The 16093-nt window shown below is 41.9% G+C and overlaps 1 protein-coding gene across 1 annotated transcript in view; it reads left to right on the forward strand.

Moving 5' to 3' along the window:
* NIPAL2 (NIPA like domain containing 2) overlaps positions 1–16093 on the forward strand; it is a 51716-nt gene that overhangs the window by 24152 nt on the left and 11471 nt on the right. Inside the window, exons 4-6 of the mRNA XM_027777758.2 lie at positions 6711–6767; positions 8771–8892; positions 14918–15014. Of these exons, the coding sequence (XP_027633559.2) occupies positions 6711–6767; positions 8771–8892; positions 14918–15014 (276 nt within the window). The remainder of the gene's footprint in view (positions 1–6710; positions 6768–8770; positions 8893–14917; positions 15015–16093) is intronic.

A 16093-nucleotide genomic window follows, 5' to 3' on the forward strand; every position in this document is an offset into this window, starting at 1 on the left:
ACTTACTTGCACTTGTCTAGAAGATGCAACAAAAGGATTTTCAGAGTTCTTCCTTCCCTCTGCAGTGTGTTTGTCCTACAATACAGCTTTCAGAATTAAGCTCACCTAAATGGTCTTTCTTTTGAGCAATTCCTCTGGTATTTGGCTTGCTTTTTTATTAGGATGTTGGCATTAAGGATAGGGAAAAATGTTTCATGTTTTGTCCACTATTTTTCTAGTAATAATATTTAATCATGTTAGAAATGTTACATGTTCACTATCAGGATAGCTATCAAGAAGTTATGCACCAGCTGACTAAATTCTGTTATATCTTCCTTTGTATTCAGGGCACCATTAATATCTATCACATAAAGTAAGAATAGGTTTGAGCAGTCCATTAGCTGTGATGAATTTGTTTCCAGATGTCTTAGGCAGAGATAGGTCTCTCTCTGTTTGACTCCGGCTGTGCATACAGGTATTCTTTAAGTTTCTCCAAATTTGTGTTAATTATCCCTGACACAGAGCTCTGGCCCTGAAGGAAAAGCAGGTCCCTCCAGGTCTAAATGCATCCATCCTCCTCATACCTGGATCCTCTCCCCTGCCTACCCTAAAATGACCCGCAGTAAGTCAGCAGACTGGTTTTCCTCGAGCTCCTGCCCTCTGCTTGAGCAAGACAGTAATATCCAAGGTGTAGGCAGGGTAAGGTGAAGGAGGTTTTAAGCCGATAGTCTCAGGGCAGGGAGATTCTCAGGCATGAATAGTTTATACACAGTCTCCACCACAGATATGGTGCTACAGGCACTCGGAACCAGCTGTGATTTATCTTTTGGTGCCTGCAGAGTGTACATGGACTCGCCTGTCCTCCTGCTCTGTGCACCAGCATTAGGGGCCATCTGTGCTTCCTGTCCTTATGTCCCACCCTGTAGCCCTCTGTACGAGAGAGAGAGATTTCAGTCTGCTCCAAGGCTGTGAGCACAGCTCCTTTCTCCAAACCAGCTCCTTTCCTTCTGAATGCGCTTAATAAAAATGTTTGGGCGCTTTTTTAAAATATTGTTTTTTCCCACTGTCCTTCAGCTAAACCACATTCCTCTCGTGACCAGCAACCTCATAAATTCAGCCTTTTCCCTTGCCCCTGTCTTAGTGTGCAGCCTCTGGATCCCCTGTGGAAATACTGGTACTTGCCCAGGAAGACCTGCTCCTCATTCTCTTCCTGCTTAACCTCCTCCTCATTTGTGCTGCAGTGATCAAACGACCTGCCTCGGTATCTCTCCAGATCTTCCTGACTGTGTGGCAGACAGGGATAGCTTGAATTTGGGGATGGATTAAAGCATTTCCAAGTGCTTCTGTACTGAGATGGTCCTGAATCTCTCCAGCTTGGAAGGTAGGCTGAGGGTCTGTCTGCTTAAAGCATACTATAAGGCCACATCTTAAAATGTGACCAGCAGCAACTGCATCCTCATAGCCTGAGGACTCACTGCTCAACAAACTTAGTGTAAAATCAATGAGGTGAGCCTAAAGTGCTTCATTAGACAGAGGCAGACCCTTAAGTTGCATAAAATAGTGTGAACGTTTGTTCTCAAAGTGGAATGTTTTTCTTGTTGCACAAATTGTGAGAAGTCCAAACATTAAACAATAGTCTTTGAGTCATGGTGAGTGCTCCTCCTTCTGCATTTCGTCCAGGCCACCAGTGAAACGGGTACAGAAAAGTATTCTGCAGAATGGGTGGTTTTAAATTGATTTACCTGACTGAATCAGTTAAGCTTAACAGAATGAACAGTTGAGGCAAATATTAAATTTTGTGATTTTATTGGACAACACAGAAGCCGTAAAAGCAATCTATGCATTTATGAAGAGAGCACTAATCTATTTAAAATAGTACATGAAGATGTTCTAAGAACTGAAAAGAGGAAAAGGAAGGATATGCTGATGTTTGAAGTTATGAATAGTTATGGAAGGAATTATTTAGTGTAAGACAATAAAAAGATGAGATTCATAAATAGCCTCTGAACCAGGAAAACGACTTAATAATGAAATATACTTATATGTGAAATAGTTTTGTGTAGGGAAAAGTAAGTGATAGACAGTATTTCATTTGACTTTTTTAAGGCTGAATTGGGCAAAATACAGAAAATGCGCTCTATGGAGCAGTATGTATTTTCTATCTTTAACTTCTCTTACGTATTATTCCTTTCTTAGAGAAATAAAACAAGAAACAATCTTAACTGCAGCCTTCATGTCTAGGAGGCAGAGGAGTTGTTTTGTGAGCTGGGTTCTCACCATTCAGTGTCTGCTTGTGGCAGAACCCACATATCACACTACTCTTTATTGCTATTTGTGCTGGAGAAAACCTGCATGTGAAGATAATCATAAATGATCACTCTCCTAAAAGAATGAGCAGCTGAGTAAGCTACATGTAGCACCATTATAGCACTCCCTTAAGGCACTTAATTGCCTATCTCACAGAAAATGGAATTTTCTACCATTTTTTCCCATTTAAATTGAAATTCACATGCTGCAGTGAACATATATTCATTCTATAATGTGAATACATAAAAATTCATTACATAGTGGATACGTATCCATTCAATAATGAATGCAAACCAGCCTTGTTTATGTTGATGTGTGAGAAGATGAATTTGTTTCAATAAAACAATTATGCTCCTGAACAAACTCTTTTTTTTCCCATTTGCTACCCAATAGTTTTTGTTTATCATGGTTTTGACGTAGTTCCAAGCAATAATATTTTTCATTTGAAATACTAAATCTCTATTTCAAGATTGAAGAGCTTCATGAGCCTTCAGAAAGGCTCTGTCATAGAGATATTTTACAGGACCTATTTACTTATCAATTTGTGGATATTAATATAAGCATGATGCAATCAAGGCATGAAATGAATTCAAGGATTTCATTAGGTTGTATTGGTTCTGTAATGTTTAATTCTTAACAGATCATGTCCCAGATTTTCTGCCCTTCTCTTGATTTAGCAGGCTCTGAGCCACCACTCTCAGTGGGACTAAGATCTGTGTCTAGGTTTGGAAGTTTTACTTTAATGATTAGTTAAAAAGCTAAAAAATGTTCTGATTCACCCAGAAGTATACAAGTCTTCTCAGACAACCAGGGATGCAGTCTTTGCTTCAATGACTTACAGGCTGACACTTTAGGCTTAGAGTTGTACATGTGTTTTACTGCTTAAAAACAGTGGTTTAAAAGCAATGAGGCTTCAGAACAATGATAATAAATTGCTTGTCTTGTTGCCAAGCTGTTTCCTTGGTCTGCCCATCTGTAGAGCTCGACATAATGTTCAGTGATTTATTTCCCACATCAGTGCAATGGTGTAGGAGGAGGAGGCATACAGCTTCTGTGGCAGAGGGGGAACAAGAGGACCCTGGTGTAGGAGAGGGAAAAGTGGGATGGGGTGGTAGGAAGTTGGACTCATGCTGCGGCAATGGAGTGAAATCATGTCGAGGGGGAAGCGGGCTAGGAGGAAAGTGCAAAGGTGTGACATCACTGGTGGTGAGGAGGAGAAGTGGAAAGATGGCAGGCACCTCACCTTGGTCTGAGGGCTGGTAGGAGAGGAGTCTGGCGAGCTGAGCACAGGGGTTTCAGCAGGGCTGCGTTTAGGAGCTGAATTTGGAACTCGGTAAGGGCTTTAACTGGTATATCTGGTATGCTTGTTCGTAGCCTCTGAATGCCTATTTACCCTTCTGCCAAAGGTTTACAGGGTTCTAGGACAGCTCAGGTTGGAAGAGACCTCAGGAAGTCCCTAACCCAACCTGCTGCTCACAGCAGGGTCAGCTTGGAGGCCACCACACAGAGAAGAGATGGCAGGAGGAATGTGTTGGCCATCTAGCATATTGCCTTTTCTGCCCTTTCTGGAGGACATCATGTCTTAAGCAGCTCAATGCACTGGGCTGGAGCCCAAATGAGTTAAGGAAGAGGGGCAGGGTGGCTGTGAGGGCTGTGCATTTCTCACTGAGTTCCTGGGGCACACTTTGGTGCCTGCTATTTGTCTTGTCAGCCAGGGAAAGCTGCAAGCCAGCAGAAGGCAAAATGATCAAATGCCAGCCTGCACTCCTGGGGCTCAGTGTCCCTTCATACCCCTCCTCCTCTGGCCCATCATTTCTTGTGAGCCACTGTCTGCATCAAGATGATCTGCCCTTGGTTTCTTTGTTATAATCTGGTTCAAACCCACCCCACAAACTGAAGAACATAAAAGACTATTTAAAAGTCAAATCCGCAGTGCTTAAGCCCCAGAAAATTAACAAAATAAACATTAAAATTAAAATATTGTGTTAGCCAGTGTGTAATAACAAGGTGCTCTCTTGGCTGTGCTACCACAACTTGCTTAAAATTCAGCCCTGAAGGTAATATCCAGAGTCTGCCAGGCTTCTAATGAGTCATGTACGTTCTCTAGCATCTGATCAGCTCTATGTCACTGCTTCTTTGCTTAGATTTACCCCATTTGCTTTTCTTCTTCGCTTGAATGGACACGAAATGTTGGTGGCTTATCCGTAGGGGCAGGTGTCTTTTGTGTTCAGTCTTTCCTGGGTGTCACTCTCCTCACACTGGTGTTGTGCCTCCCCTCCCACTTCAGTTTTTCCTCCCATCCCAGACGGCCTAATGCATGTTCTTAAAACCTGTCCTATTTTTAGATTCCTCTACATATTACACATCATAAAGAACATTAATTATACACACATTCTGTTAAGCTCATGATCTCTTGTGCATTACCACCCATCTCTGGAGAAAGAGCTTGCCACGTTTGAATGTATTATTAAGGTGGATGACAGGCTGAGTGACAAGTTTCATTCTCTGGCTGCGTTCCAGTGCCTCCCTGTGCCCACTGCCAGCCTCAGAGTTTGTGATCCCCCCAAGCTGCCGTTTGTCATCTCCAGAGAAGTAGGCAGTGGAATTTGGGGCATAACATATCTCGCCCTAATTTGGATGCCAACGCTGGAACTGAACCCTAGGTTGCATTTACTAGATCTCTGCTGAGTGCAGAGCCCAGATAATGGAGTCCTCAAAAAAAAAAAAAAATTTAAAAAAATCACTGAGGCATCAGTTCATTAAACAACTGGTCTTTGCTGTGTGTGACAGGGCTGAGGTGGGGTTTGGGAGAGCTGTGACAGCAGGGAGACAAAGCAGTAATTAATTCCTACGCTATCTTGGGCTAATGCTGCTTCTTTTCTGTTTTTTGTCCTCTTTCTTTTCTAAACCTAGGTAGCTCTGCCATTACCAGTGTTGCCTGGATACCAGTGTCTTTTTTACAGCAAACTTGTCACTGAAACATTGAAGAAAGAAAACTGTGTCAGGCAGCTTACTTTCAGTGAGGCATTTTCAGTTAAGATTCTTTTATTGCACTTAATCATTTGTCTAGATCTCCATTACTTGATACAGTTTAAATTTATGACTTCTACTACATCTGATTTTCTACTGACTGGATAACGCAGACATGATGCTGAATTCTGGTTCTCGATTTACCTCTTGGTATGAACCTTTACAGATATATAACTACAGTACCTCTACTAGCTAACCACAAATTAAATTTTCCATCAGAACAATAGAGATAATGAGGCAAAGATGGTTGCAAAAAGGTTAAACTGTTATTTCAAGAATAAACCAAGGATTTCACACTGCAGGCAGGAACAGAGCTTTTGTAACAGCATCCCGTGATTTAGGTTCAGTGTGTCCCTTCACTGTCCCTCCTGGGCAGAGTCTGTCTTTGAGGTTTCTAACTGAATCTAACGTTACCGATGCACCTCTCCCAAAGGCCTTTCCTCATCTCTTCTATGCTGGAGCTATTCAGCCTCTTTTGCTTCCCATTAGAAGTAAACGCTCTAACGTTGTGTGCTGGAGTAGAGCCGTCTCTCCCAGGTGGCCAACAGAGCCATCCATCTTTGGTCGAAACGCCTTCTTCTCTTTCTGGCGGGTGTCCACACTGAGCTGCTTACCAGGAATCCTGGCCTGACTGCTGCTGTCCCTCACCCACCCACTACTGCCTACCCCAAAGAGGCAGGGCTAGGAGCTGGCAGAGGGGAGATGCAAGAGCTGGACAAGGGAAAGAGTTGCCCAGGGAAGAGGAGGATGTTTCCAGAGCTCACTTCCATTTTTCTTCTTCCTCATTACAAGTCACTCTCATATGTTGGTTCTTCCACCTGCTTATTTGCAAACGTTGTGACCACTCTCTCAGTTCATACTGCTGCGCTTTTGCAATGGCTTTCCTCCCCTCAGTTGTACTGCTGCTACTTTATTTCTAAGCCTCTAATACATTGAATTCTAGAGAAGCAGGATTTCATCCCTCCATGAGGCAATTTGCCTTGAGTAAGTCCATATAGTGTATGGTAGGTAGCATATATTTATGTGTGTGTATATATATGTATACATATAATGTAGGTAGCAACATGGTGAGTGAACCGATAAGGCTGATCAGTGCCCAGCTTTCCTGACACTTCTACATATGACTGAATCAGAGCAGTGTAAGCAGTGCCTGCGTGGGAGACGGGAAGGGTATTGCATCTCTTCAACCATGCGAGAGCCTGCTGGATACATTTAAAACCTTACAAAAACTGAGGGTTGGTTGGTTGCCGGAATGGACTCCTGGCTGGTTATATCATGGTATGGTGCAACATCAACAGCCACAAGATATATTTAAACTTGGCCCAGGGCAGCTTTTTGCTGTAGTACTTGATATTCTAACAAATATAAAAAGTGTCTTTATATTTCTGTTATAGGTAGTGCATTTATTTCTGTCTTATTCCTAAAGACCGTGAGGGCTGCTGATATATTGGGTAAGTAAGCGTTTGCTAATATGGACATGTGTGTCGCCATATGCTTAGCAAGCTGTAACTCTCACGCAGCCCCCCACCTTCACACTCCCACTTTCCCGAGCAAGTGTTTCAAGGCAGATACTCACAAAATTGGGAAGAAGTGACAAAAAGAGAGAGAATTTTCAATGCATGTGGAGAAGACTGCATTCCCAAATCCTCTGCTTTTATAACCATAACTCGTTCCTTATGTGTCCTTATTGCTCAAGTTTATTTTCATTGTCTATTTTTGCCTCTGAGGTTGTATTTAGTGTTATCTTTATGAGTACGACACAATTTTAATAAAAACAATGAAGTTATTGAATTATTCATTCAAATAGAAGTGTTGTTTTTTTCTTACTGCATAGACATTGCACAAAAATTCAAGCTCAATTAAAAGTGACAACCTCCCTTTTGGTATTAATTTTATCACTTCAAAGAACAAATAATCATGTTGTCAAGTGTTTTGTTGGGAAACAGAGTCTTCACTGTAAGAACATGTCAACTTTTTGTCTGTGTCCAAGATTTTTTTTGCATATCAGGACTGCCCAGCTTGAACACAGTAATGGTGACAGACAAGCCCATTGCAGGGTTTGGGTTTTACACCAAGCCATCTTGGCTGGGACAGTGTACCTGAAGTTGCTACAGGGCACCTGATATTTCTGTGGGGTTCCTAGCATCTAGGCTTGATTGTCCATACTTATAACAAGGACAACTCAGCTGCTCTCATAAATGTTTTGGAGAGATCTGTTCGGTATTGTTCCAGGAATACTATACAATATTTATTTAGGTTTAGGTTCCAAGTTTGCCAGCTCAGCTGCTACATTCAAACCCCCCCTCCCTTGACTGATCATGTTTCCCTTACGGCCCTCTACATTGTGTGTTGCTTTAACTAGCGTTCAGCACTGATTTATTTTATTTCTGTGAGTTTGACTTCGCAAGAAGGATTTAACAATGTTGCTACATTCCATAGGAATGAGCTATATGATGGGAAATATGGTGATGTTTTTGCAAGCACATAAATATAGAACAGTTATGCTTTTACAAAGGAACTGTGTGCAATAGCAGTGCCAGCAAAACCCTCCGGATGTGCTTTGTTTTGTATTCCTGAGCCCTGTATTCTATACCGATTTACAGGTTTGCCAAGAATTTTAAAGATTACTTAAAAAAAAAAAAAAAAAAAAAAAGATTAGCTAATGTCTTCCTTAATCCAATACAGTTTATGAGCTCGGGATCAGCTCACTTCTATCTTGATACCTCGATGAACATCTGCGTTTGTCAACTGGCTGTCCACAAGGCAGAACTTCCAGATTTTTATTAAAAGCCTAATAATGCGAGTTTGACCTTGAAAAGACGCCTTGGCAACCTAGTGGCTGATCAGTCTTTTGCAAATCAGCCTTTTATAAAAAGCTCGTAGTCTGCAAATACAACAGGGAGCGGCCAAAATGTTGGCTTCATGACAGCTTAGCATAAGCATTGGATGGGAACATATGTGTTGTGCCTAGTGTTTCCAGGGCAGGTCCATAGCTGGTGCAGATCTCGGTGGCCACACCGACTTTGGGAGAATTACGTTTATTTAAACTGGTTAATGATCTACCTGTCTGCCTGAATAAGCAGCTTGTCCTTTCAGTTTAGGATAAATTCATGTGACCTGCTTTGTGCCTGTGAGAAAGACAAAGGATTGCTTTCCTTTTGTCATGCACTTGGTCTTAGAATGGAGAACATTTGAAAATGCACTGCTGGGTTGGAACCCTAATTCATGAGCCTTTACTGACAGCTTTTTTCATATATCCAAAATCCTTTGAGTCTTCAGTAACAATTACACTAGATAGGACCACAAAGGCAAGGCAACCCAATTACCTAAGCTGAGATCTGATTAAACGGACTTAAATTGTCTTCTAGAAACTATTCCAAATCAGCTGGAAAGCAAGGATGACCATGATTACCAAATATTGTATTACCAAAATAACGTGTCCTTTTCTTTCAAGGAGGAACACTGGCAGTAACAGGGACTTACTTGTTGGTGACATTCGCTCCAAATGTACCCCAAGAGCTCACAGCAAGACGAGTACAGAATTACTTAGTGAGCTGGCCTTTTTTGGCGTATTCAGTGAGTATCTGGTTCATACTACTCCCTAAATCAGAAAACCTGGGGTTATGGGGCTTTTTGCAGAATTATGAATTAGTGGCAGAAAAACTGCCTATGAAGATAAATAGATAAATTGTGTGATTCTCATAGGAGAGAGAGCATGGGTCATCAGCCCAGGTCCCAAGCTGAAAATGTGCTGAACCAAAAGATGTCTTTCAAGCTGTGTGCCAGAGGGAAGTCACAGTTGTGAAGGATTAACAAGAAAAGAAAAGTTTTGGGGTTTGGTGGGCCTGAGGGAAAACCTAAATATTGGCACTGATTATATTTCCTATATATGTGTTTATGCTACACTGTCTGCATGTACATCTAATTTACAATGCTTTTCTGGAACGTGATTGACTTGTGTGCTTTTATAAATCAGGCTATGTATGCTCTTGTTACTGCTTTTTTCTTTCATATCACTGTGTTTTGTCCCCACGTCGTTAAGCCTGGCTGACAGGATCTTTGTATGGAGTTGAGATGTGAAGAGGCAGCTGGCTTCATTGCCACTCAGGTTAATCTGAACCTGAGTTTGAATTCAAATGCAAAAATACCATTTTGATTAAATTATCTGTATACAAACTTCAAATACATCATCTTTGATGTATTTAATTAGCATCAGGAACAAGACAAGTGGGTAGGAGGAATTTCTCTCTCTCTTCTCCTTTGGGATGATGAAAATTTGTTGCTGCAGCTGAATGTAAAAGATGCAATATAGGAGCTTCAGAAGCAGCTACTTTTTTTCCCAGGAAAGTGACTCACTTGGATTAGATTATTAGTGCCCACGCTTTTCTCCGTAGGAATCTCAGTTACAAAGCCATGGAGTCGACATTTTAAGGACCTTAATCTCTCAGCCAGCCTGCAGACTTTACATACATCTAACTATCCATGAGACTACTGATTAAGCAGAAAGTACATGCTACCACCAGAAATATTGATCCTCTTGCTCAATTTTTTGTGCATTTTAAAAGCTCCTGAGAGATGGTGATACAGCTCAATGGAAAAAATCCATGATCATGCTGCATAAATCACAACATGCGCTTTCAATCAGGCAGAAGAGAGGCTTTTGAAGGCAGTGCCCAAGCATTTTGCGGTACTCAGTAGGGGTGGCTTCAGCCTCAGCAAGAGCTTCAGCAAATCAGCAGAGGGAGAGGGACATCTTTAGGAGGGGGTTCAGAACAGGGGTCTCCGTGCTCACTGGAGGACCCTCCCTCTTTCCCACTGAATATCCCCTTTACCATGCAGTTCCACCTATAGATACTAAAGCAGCCTGGCATTTTTGGCACTGATTTTAAATTGCTGACTCACCTATTTGTGTATAGGTGGCGGAGTGAGAAAACTCTCTATCCACACCCAGTGACACCAGAAATTTCTGTGCCATATCCTGTTCATATTTTCTTAAAAACAACAGGTTCCTGGAAAAGGGCTTTTCCCCATCTGAGGACTTTTTTGACTTCATTTCAGGAAAAGTTAATCAGAACACAGTTGAATGCCTAGGAAGACTGTGCTGTATTCTTCTTAGGAGGCATTATGAGGTGGTGGTAGGTAACCCCTGGAGTTTCTTCCCCCCCCCTTCTTTCTTTTCCCTGCCTCAGTCAGCATCCAATTCTACATGTACCACATGGGTTGCAGGGAAGGACGGAGCAAGTACACAGCAAGTCTTGTTGACTCAACAAAATATCAAGCTTTATTTTTTCATTCTGCTCCCTGAATTCATCTGTTTTGAGCTTCTTCTCTCCAAAAAAGAGGGTGGAGTGAAAGGCATCACAACAGACTCCGAGGTACCAGCCTGATTATCCTGGTATGCTGCTGGCAGTTCAAGCAAACCCAGCTGTAAACATTCCCTTTGGGCAGGGATCTAGCCCTTCATGACTGTTTGTAAAATGCCTAGCACAGGTTGGCTACCAAGATATAACAAGGTGCAGCAGAAGTTGCAGAGTTTCCAGTGTAAAGATATAGTGAGGAGACGGTACAGCAGTATAACGCAGCCCAACTGTCTTTCTAAAAGTAGCCCCAAAGTGTGGTCTGCTGAGAAATACAAAGCCCCAGTGGTACAAAATGTTCTGTGTGGGTGATAAACCATTCCTATGTGGCACTCCACTGGCATCAGAGTACTGCAGAAATAGCCTCTAGCTCCCACATGAGACAACTTGGAGTCATCTTCTGAGACTCTGCAGTAGCACAATCATGTCTGAGCAAGAATAGCTATCCTAGCTTGGTGTTTTTTTCTTTTTTGTTTGTGTGCATTTTGAGTCACTACAGAAGACATCAATTATAGATGAAGCTCTTAGGCTTCCCTAAACAGAAGCATAGTGAGTATTGGGTTGTTAATATTTAATCTCTGTAAAATCAGGTTCAAAGCATTTCTGCTTTTCCTTCAAAGTGCCTAGAAGACCATCCTGGTTCACAGGTCTCTATGTTGCTGTATATCCCAGAAAAACAGTTGAGGCAGACAATGTGGTATTTTGTTCTGGTGCCTTCTGGTAATGCTTAGAAACATGGAAAACATCATGATTATAAAAAAAAAATGTTGATGAGATGTGGGTTTGAGGAGACTTCAGTAGAGATTAATTATAATAGCAAAAATGACTGTAGGCAGGTCAAGTTCCTTCAATTCCACTAAATAGAGTATGTGAAGTTGATATAATCTACGCACTTCCCATTCCTGGACTTTGTATTTAACACTACTACAGCTATCAACTATGGGAGCGAGCGCTGTTTTGGGTCATTCTCAGGAGGCAATAGTAAGCAACAGCTGGGGCACTGCAGGAGAGTCCCCATCTGCGTGAGGTCCTGTTAGGAGCCATGCACTCTGCTTGCAGCGTGACTCAATGTGATGGTCCCTCCCTCATCTTGTGGTAAAGATGACCATTTAGTGGGTCACTGAACAGCAGAGAACCATGGAAGAATAATTTGGCTGCTGGGCAGCACGAGGTGAGAACTAACTGTTTGAATTTCACGCTTAGTGAAAAGCGTGAGACTTGACAGAGCTGAGTAAGCTTAAATAACAACCCTGAAAAGCAAACATCAGTTTTCTCCCCAGGTTTGGCCATAGGACTGCCACCTCTGGCTCTGCACCGCTTCTGCTTTTGGGGCTTCCCCAGGAGGCAGAAGCAGCCAAGCACACAGACCTGTGAGCCCCTTCCAGAACTGCCATCAGGGATCCTTTTATGTCCTTCTGATGGTTTCGCTTGGCTGTTTCAGAAGTGAGTCTTCTTAGTGGGTTCATTTGCTTTTAAACAGGAGGAGATCATAGTGGATCTTTATGGTAGCTTTAGCAAGAGAAGTGATGACAGGATGAGGACCAACAGAAGGCAGATGGACAGAGCCAGCACCGATGACCTGGCTCAGTGAAGGCTGGTGGTGCTCGGACTGCCTGCCACTCTGGGAGTCCAAGTGAGGTGGAAGAGGGAGTGGAATGCCAGAGCTGGTGTGATGGAGAGGTTTCAGCCAGCGACTGTCGCTGGGCTTGGTTTTGGATGATTGTTCTTGCATAGTTTGAAATCTGATTGACAGGACAGATGATGGTGCTTCCCTCTATCAGCATTGTGATTGAAGTTCTCAGGGGATATAAAATGAATCAGTACCTGACGTGTAGCTGACTGGCTGCCGTAGGGCTGCCTCATGGGTTTCTGCACGCTCTGTGGCAACCAGTCCAAGAGTCTGGGAGAGGTGATGGGCGCTCAGGTTTGCACTGGGGGGAGGAAACAGATGTCACAGTGCTCTGTCACCTGGTGCCATGGCCCCATGCCAGCCACACCATCCTGTATACCTGTCCTGAACTGGCACATCATGGAAGAGGACACCTGGGACATCTCTTGAACTTCTTTCTCTAGCCTGGGTACCTTTCCATGTGGGGAATATTTATTTAACACAGTTTTCTTCTATTCTGTTAGCATTTGTTCACTGTCAAAAAAGCAACTGAAGCTATTTGGAGGCTGTTGTAGCTGCAGCCTGGTCATGCAATATTCCCCTCTGGCCCTAAGATGTGTTTTCCAGTGGCACAATGAACGAAGCTGCTACTTTTACTTCTGCTCTTGAGTTCCCTCAAAACCCTGTCGTAGTTTTCCATAGGGAGGTCAAGATGAACTCACCTGTCTGCAAATATTAACATGACTTCTGCTTTGGTTCCTGATTTAGACATACCCAGTGTTACACTGTTGAATGCAGCTGGGGGGGCTGGACAAGTTACTTACTGTCAAACTGAAGCAAAAGACTCTTTTTTGTGCAGCTGGTGGCCCAGCTTTCACCTCTGGGTGCAGGACCGGTTGGAATGATGTCACTCTGGAGGGAGATGAGGCCAGCACTTCACAAGAGATTGCAAAGATTATTAAGCATGGATAAGTCCAGGAATGCTTTTTTTTACCTAAAAGCAAAATGCTTTATTTATGCAACGCACCTTACAAAATAACCACCCAGCTTGCCTTTTTTTTTTTTTTTTTAATCTTGTGATAAATATTTGACATTTTTTTAAAGAAAGATGGTAAAAAGTCCAAATTTGTGTTTTTAATGTTCTGAAATGCAATTGTTTCTCAGTTGTCTTTGGGAGCAAGGGATCAACGTGAAGGTAAATAAAAAATGAATTGAAGCATAACTATGTTCTGTTCATATTTTTGAACACTATTGAACTGGGGAAGGTGTGAGTGTAGTAGAGAATTTTAGTAACTGAATGTAGCTGATGACTGCTTCCCTGCTGCAGGCACTCCAAAATGAGAAATTGGCCATGTTACAGCTATAGCCACCACTAGTAACTGTTAAGGCACTGCTTTGGCAATTTCATCGGTGCAACACCCAGGTATTTTTGAGCCTAATGTTGCCTTATGGTGACTGTTGGCTTAAGAGTGGAGTGGCATTATAAACAATAAAATAGTAAGATAACACCAAGGAGATAAAAGGAGGTTTTTCTATGACTTGTTTTGCTGGCAAAAAATGACAATAACCAGATTCAGCAATGATGACAATCTCATTTTCTGTCTTATTTCTCCCATTTGATTACTTTCCAACATGCACAAACTTCTCTTTCTTCATCCTGTCTCTAAGGTTACCAGGCTTCTCAGCACCTCTCAGTGCAGAGGTCCATCATCCCTGTTTTCCTAAGCCTTAAGGGCTTTACAGAAGCTTTTTGGCTCTTGCACTGTTTTCTTTAGGCATAGAGGGGTATTTGGGTAACATGGGTAGGAGGGAGGATACCCATGCTTTTGAGATGGCAAAAGGCAAGAGTTCCTAAAGGAAGCTGCAAAGAGACACATTAACAAGTCAGTAAATTTAACTCTCTGTCATTGGGTTGTCAGATGTTAGTGAAGGAGCAAGTCTGGACCATGCACAGTGAAGGTAAAGCTGTTTCGGCAGCTGCAGATGTCCTGCAGTGTGGTCTGCTAATGTGTCATGGAGCTTTTCAAGGCAAGCTCCTGACGGGTACCTGTGATTTGAGAACCACCACATAAAATCAGTGTTTTCCTCCTTACAATGTACAGCAGAAAGTTTGAACAAAAAGACAGTATTTGGGGGGATTTTTTTTTAGTAGGACTGGGGAGAAGGGCAAAGAGGGTACCAAAAATAAGCTTGCATGTCACGAAGAGTGGCACTAGGAATACCACTATAGCTAGAAGGAGAGACTGCTGTTCCTCCAGGTAAGTGCTGTACTCCATAGGAATTAGAGTTTCTGTAAGAATTATTACCAATAAACATGAGTGTCTTTACTGTCACATTAAAAAAGTTTTCTCAATGCTACCAGTGACAAAATATAGCTATAAGTCCAAAAAGGAAAACTAAAGAAATAAGGAATGCTTGAAGTTTAACTTGCTATAGTAGGAAAGATAAATGACAACAATTGTTTGATAGCTTAGTCAGCTGGCAATAAGGTTAGTTTTTAGCAAAATATGCTTAATAAAGTAATTCTCCTTTGAATGGTTAGAGAAGTGAAAATGAATATGACATCTCAAAGACTTTGAATGAACCATTTATTACATAGTTTCACAGCTCTAACTTTCTTCCTTTTTATTTTCAGATCTTAGAAATTATAACATTCTGCATTCTCCTCTATTTTTACAAAAGAAAGGCTGTGAAACACATCGTGGTTCTGTTAATGATGGTAGCACTACTGGGTAAGAACATATTATTTGCTTAATATTCCTGTCTGTTACTTGGTAATTCCTTGTCAGTCAGTCTCCCCAGCTAGTTTAGATTAGGGTCTTTTCAAAGCAGAATGCTGAAGGAGAATCATTGAAACATTTCACATGATTCTTGCTGCGGTGTCCCTTTGAAGCGAAAAGCTGATTATGAAACAGTTTCTGTGCTTATTGCTGAGACTATTTCTTTTTACAGATTTTCTGAAATCAATATGCAGTGTGCAATGCTATTCTGAAGCTTTTTTGAACTAATGCTTTAGCTGTAGATCCTGGGAGAGCTGACTGTTTGAAACTTTGTTTTGGACAGCAGACTAGTTGTGAAAATCAGTTCTTTAAAACAGAGCGGCTTAAGACTGTGTAATCACCCTGTAAACAAATGCAGTGGTATGCTGTAACTATACGGGAACTTTTCTTTGAATTATCTATGCCTGTCTGCATACGCAGCATTTCTTACTTTACCACCTTTCCAAAGTGGGCCACTGAAGTTTGCCTTCTGATTAACTTTGGCACAATAGCCAGGAAAACAAGGGAGGATCAATTTATCAGGCAGCTTTCCCTAAAGTTAAGCTTAAATCAGTTTTGAAAAATGTCAGGAGGCTATCTCTGAAGCCCCACGACTTGCAGGCATATATTAAAAATTTGTCACCACCCTGTGTCTTCTCTCATCCCTGTCTTGTCACTTCTCCATGAAATCTTGGTGAGACACCACATTTCTTTGCTTGAAGGGAAAGGTGCTTGAACTGTGCCATTGAAACCCATGGTTATATTTTCACTGAGTTCCGTGGGTGCGTGTATCAGTCTGCAAAGGCTTGTAAAGCACATTTCTAATAGAGCTGGTAATTAATGTTTTGATAAAAGAGAATATCACTAAATCTTGCCAGTTACACAATTTGGATTTAACTGAATGAAAAACTCTTGCAGATTTATCAACTGCTTTCCTTCGGATCCCTGAGTGGTTTCTCACCCAACTGAAAAGCTCAGACTTTCAGATCAACTTTTTGGGACAGTCATCCCATTTAAGTTTCCCAGCATTAGGAGCATTAGGGTTTGTAACT

Source organism: Falco peregrinus, chromosome 3 (assembly GCF_023634155.1).
Source record: "Falco peregrinus isolate bFalPer1 chromosome 3, bFalPer1.pri, whole genome shotgun sequence".
Taxonomy (NCBI): domain Eukaryota; kingdom Metazoa; phylum Chordata; class Aves; order Falconiformes; family Falconidae; genus Falco; species Falco peregrinus.